The 5273-nt window shown below is 33.4% G+C and overlaps 1 protein-coding gene across 1 annotated transcript; it reads right to left on the bottom strand.

Annotated features, from left to right (window-relative positions):
- Positions 1 to 458: 458 nt before the first annotated feature.
- Positions 459 to 3139, bottom strand: LOC123204003 (NAC domain-containing protein 71-like). Its single transcript, XM_044620525.1, has 7 exons — positions 2701 to 3139; positions 2346 to 2620; positions 1881 to 2012; positions 1701 to 1781; positions 1538 to 1615; positions 1350 to 1427; positions 459 to 1072 (listed from the first exon to the last, which is right to left on the bottom strand). Exons 1-7 carry the CDS (start codon positions 2843 to 2845, stop codon positions 848 to 850), a joined length of 1014 nt encoding a protein of 337 aa, XP_044476460.1. The 5' UTR covers positions 2846 to 3139; the 3' UTR covers positions 459 to 847.
- Positions 3140 to 5273: the final 2134 nt, after the last annotated feature.

Raw genomic sequence — 5273 nt, 5'->3', positions numbered from 1 at the left:
TACAAGAAAACATTTCTTGAGTTAAATCATGTTTTCAGGACTAAACCAATCATATTAAACAGGTTAAATCCCAAGTTCAATAATTTGCTGTATAACTATTGCATCAAGTTTATCAAAAATTTGATCTTAATATGTTACCGATGAATATTTAAAGCCTCTCACTTGGGATTCTACATCTTTTGCTATTTAAGCTGCTCCTTGGATTTTGCTTTGTTTTTACTGTTCTTCTCTATTGCCCATCTGTTTTCTAAGTTGATACTGACCTTAAAACTGAAGTATTTGAGTGGAACTGGAAGATCAAGTAATGAGTTTATCATGTTTTCACAATATGATGAATTTCTTGGCAAGGTTTTTATATGTGTCAAGATGATTACATTAAAATGAGATTATCATTGGAGTTTAGGGTTTGATGTAACATAAATTGGCTCTGGTAATAAAAGTATCTTGGCAATGGCTAATCAAACAAGAAAGATGCAAATGGTTTCATATTAGGCTTGTTCCTGATATGAGCAGAGCAACATTCATTGAAGTAAATACATCAAAATTCCACGAAATTGTACATATAAATAGCATTCCCCTCAAACAAGCTCCAAGTCTCCAGAACCTGACCTTACTACTACACAGAAATACAAGCTGAGGAGTAAAAAAGGTCACAAAAGATGTAACCATTATACTGAACAAGTACATATCTCAAAATACAGTAAAACATTCTAACAATGATGATAAAATTTTAGAGTAATAATATTCCCTTATGGAATTTCAATGTGGTATACAGTCCACTGGTGTCTTGCTGATGGTTTCAATGTCTCCGCAAAAAGGGAAAATGTCCAGTTATTTCACTTGGATGTTAATTCTCCAAGTCCCATAGTGAAATCACATCTCCAAAATCACCATCAAACTGAAAATCCTGCATATTGCAGTCTTCCCAAAACCCAGTTGAGTATGTGGAGGAATTGAATCCCTGGTGTTGGTCTGGATTAGTTGGCAACTGTGGTGCAGGGAGAGGACTTTGATTTAACCAACAAGAGCTATTGGTTGAATAAAGTTCAGCTAGTAGTTGAGGATCTACCTGCTGTAAGAATCATAGATGGACAAACATTAGAGCTGTGAATATGTTTTGGAATAAAACTACTTTATACAAACGAATTGGATAAACTTATTTATATAACCTCAAGTGAGAGTTTGTAATTAAGTAATATAATTGTTTACTTTTTCTCTTATTTAAAACTCATCCAATCAATTATTATCACATCTGGTTGTATAAATAAGTTTATACAATTTGTTTGTACATGTAATATTACTCGTATGTTTTTCATGTCTCATATCTATAAGTATAAAGTTTTCCCTACCACTGGGTAAGTAATTTCTGCAAAAAGATTCATCTGGTCAGGAACAAAATTGTTATCCAATAGCGGCTGGGATTCTAACTGGAATAAGAATCAAAGAAAAATAAGCAAAAATAATGTGAACATATATGTTTTTCCTTGTATATCCATCTATATAAACTGAGACTGAAAACTGCCATATTTTTCCTCACCAATGAGTTAGTACTTTCTCGAAACAAACTTCCTGGATCCCTCACCAAATTGGCAGTTTGCAGTAGTTGAGGTTCCACCTGAAACAAGAATCATAAAGAAACAAAAACAAGTATTAGTTTTGTGAACTGGGAATTATCCATAAGCAAGGCAAGCTTTTCTCACTCCTGAAAAAGAAATTTCTGTAATATTCTCTCCAGAATCATAACTCAAACGGTGACTTGATGATGGCTGCTGCGATTCAACCTGGACCAAGAACCATAGATAAAGAAGGATTAATTCTTGGCATGTTTCTCCTGCAGTATGTATAACACTGATATGGACATAAGACATGCTGGATCTCACCTCTATATGAGGACATTCTGTAACTTGGCTTATACAGTCAGAAGACAAACAGTCACTTAGTTGACCATCATCAGGAGTTGAAACGCCAGACTTGTTTGATTTTTTTTCTATGAAACAGAGAACAAAATCCTTCTACAGAAACAAAAAAACTCAAAGGTTAAAACTTACATAAAATTCATTGTGTATGCTGTCTAAAAGCTATGATATCCATGCCATAAAAATTTTTCCGATACTTCTTGCCATGATTCCAGGAGAAAACAAAGAAAAGTCAATTCAGCAATGGAATTGCACGAAGAATTGTAGTTGAAGTTCAGAGCACAGATCAAAATTTTCTATATAATTTCACAGGAAATCGCTAGGATTGCAGCAAGTATGATTAATGCAGCCTTTCAGTAATTTCAATTATACAGAACATTTATACTCAACAAATGAAGGAATACGTAAAGAAAGAACAAGCTAATACACCTGGTAACGCGGGTCTTTCTCATCCTTAACATAGAATTCATGCATAACCCAGTCAGTCTTGACTTCCTTAGAAGAACCACCGAGTCTGTAAAAAACCAAGTTCTTTTTGCTGCCGATGACTTGCCCGCTTTTATTCTTGACAGCACAACCTCTCCCAGTTATTTTCCAATAACCTCCAGGGGTTCGTCGGTTGGCACGTTTACTCTTCGCATACTTATAATAAGGCTGACAGAAAAAGTACCATCCTTGTTCATCGGAGTCACTTTCAGAGAGCCCTGTATCATATTTAAATTTCCCATCAGTCATCAGAAACAATTGAAGATAAAGTTGAGAGCTTGAAGAAACTCCCACTTACCACGCAAGTCAGAAGGGTCGAACTCGTAGATATCAACTTCATTAACCTCGGGGTCAGAGAAATCCGGGTGAATCCTCTTCTCCTCCAGAAGACTAATGATTTTCATATAAAAAAAGTAGCACATGAGCCCCACAAGACAGCCCATATCTGATAAAATAAGCAGAAGTAGTGACAGAAAGAGCAAGAAGAAGCTATAAGCGGCTTGACTGGAAGAAGAAGAAGAATTTGGCTTGCTTGAGAGGAAGAGGCTGCTGAAATGAGAAGGAAATCCGTATCGATCACATTTTTTATATTGGCACACGCGGTACTGTAGAGGGAGAGTAAGTATTGCGTATGAACGCGTCGAGGATCTTGAAACAAATAATACTGTATGCCTGTTACTGTATAATAAATGAAAAAAAGGGTGACAGTGTGCGATAAATAAACAAAACCAAAACCGAGATTGTGAGTATCTGACTTTCGATTTCGATTCCTACTTTGTGATTGATGAAATTGTTGGTTTTTGGTTTGATGGTTTACATTTTATTTAATAGAAGATAAATAGGGAAAAAGTACAACTAACTAAATGAGTAAAGTGAACCTAGCATTTGTCAAGCTAACTAAAGGAGTAAAGTGAACCCAACATCTATCAAGCTAACCAAAGGAGTAAAGTGAACCTAATATCTGTCAATCCCACTATCCTCATGTCTACTTCCATGTCAAGTAATCTAAATTTCTAGACCATTCAATTTGAATGTGTCTAGCTTCCCTTCTCAAAGAAGTTGTTTCAGTTTTCTGTAGTTTTGTTTTGGTTTTACAAAAGGTGAGCAATTATAGATACCTTGTAAAAATACAAGGAATTAGAATTGAAACCGACTTCTTAAAAATAGGAATTGGAACTAGACCCTTTTATTGTTGGTTCCTTTTAATAGATATCCTAAGAATCATTCATTGATTTGAATGTATCTTGCTCCCTTTCTCAAAGAAGTTGTTTCAACTTTTTGTAGTTTTGCTTTAGTTTTACAAAAGGTGAGTAGTTACAGATACCCTATAAAAATACAAGGAATTGGAACCAAAACCAACCAGTTCTTAAAAATAGGAATCAGAACAGAACCCTACTATCATCAGTTTCTTTTAATATATGTCATAAAAATCATTCGTGTTGGTGGTTATATATATGTGTGTGTATGTAATAATGATTTATCAATAAAAGAAAAAGTTCTTTTGTTCATATACATAAACTTCTTCCTTTATCTGTTTAAATATAAAATATGTATGTGAATTGTCCAAATAATTCACTTAATGAGTATAACTGAATTATGAAATTGTTCCTAACGAATGTGATATTAATTGGGCAATAATGTCAAATAGTAAGCATACTAAATGCCTCCGATAAATATCATAGATGATATTAGTGTGGATGACGATAATGATTATGTTATTAGAACATTAGTGTGGATTAACAGTTAATAAAACATTTTTTGAATATAACCAATAACAAGAAGTCACATGGTCATTACGATGTAGTTAATGACTTATTGTATGATTGTACTAGTATATGAAGTAATTATTTGATTTGAGATATCATGGTTTGATCCGATATGAATATGTATGATTCATATGATGTATAAATACAAGACTAGTTATGTTTTGTATGAAAGATGGTGCATATTCATCAAACATGCAACAACATCCAAAATACAAAAATCTATTTTCACTATTCATTTGAAAGGAGCAGTTTTTCAATTCATTCAATTTGACAGCCAAGACGAATTCTAATCTAAATCAAACTTATATCAATGGATTCACAACATAATGAACTATCTTTTGATCTATGACAACACAAAAACAGAATAAGATAAAGCAATCAAAATGAAGATAAAAGTCGACGGTAGATTTAGTAATTTCTTTGCAACTCTCTGGTGCATTCACTTCAAACATATACAAATTGCATTCATCTTTTCGATTCTAAAAATGTATAAATGAAACCAAGGTATAAAAGAATAATTCCACCAACCCTAAGATCTTCTACCACCAATCTTCCTCCAAGATGATTGGATAAAAGAGAAGAGAGATAAAAGCTTCAAAGCTTTATCACTAAATTCGTTCAAAATGCAAGCTAAAGTGTATATATGAGGGGGTGTAGGAAAAAGCTACAATTCTCCAATGAAAGTCAACTAAAAGCAAGTAGTTTACATAATTTAAGCTAAGCTTCTCTTTTTAGACTAACCTCATTCTTCTTAATATGCTAGGAGACAAAAGTTGTTCATTTTTTCCCTAAATTTAGGAACTATGTTTCCCAACTTTATCAACCAACTTCCTATTTAGTTTCAAAGCAACTAATTACTCAATTTTAGACTCAATAGGCTTCCTAATGAGGCTTGGACATCTAGGCCTTGTGATGGACTTCCTATGAGACTTCTTTGGGCCAAAGAAAACAAATCACTTAAGTGGATTTTGAGTCCATTCAATTATGTTATGCCCAAAAGAGAGATCAGTTGTTTATAACCAGAATCAAAAGTTTGTTGAATGATAGAAATCAAAACTTTTTCATTTTATCTAGGAACCATTGCATCTCTTAATACTTTTTACTT

Source organism: Mangifera indica, chromosome 20, assembly GCF_011075055.1.
Source record: "Mangifera indica cultivar Alphonso chromosome 20, CATAS_Mindica_2.1, whole genome shotgun sequence".
Classification (NCBI taxonomy): Eukaryota; Viridiplantae; Streptophyta; class Magnoliopsida; order Sapindales; family Anacardiaceae; genus Mangifera; species Mangifera indica.
This window is presented reverse-complemented; position numbering and strand designations above follow the sequence as displayed.

Excerpts from the sequence above, each read along its gene's own strand:
- LOC123204003 (XM_044620525.1), bottom strand. The coding sequence starts at position 2,845 with ATGGGCTGTCTTGTGGGGCTCATGTGCTACTTTTTTTATATGAAAATC. Across the intron at positions 1,782-1,880 it reads CAGAATGTCCTCATATAGAG|GTTGAATCGCAGCAGCCATC; the intron begins GTGAGATCCAGC and ends TTCTTGGTCCAG. Across the intron at positions 1,616-1,700 it reads CAGAAATTTCTTTTTCAGGA|GTGGAACCTCAACTACTGCA; the intron begins GTGAGAAAAGCT and ends TTCTTGTTTCAG.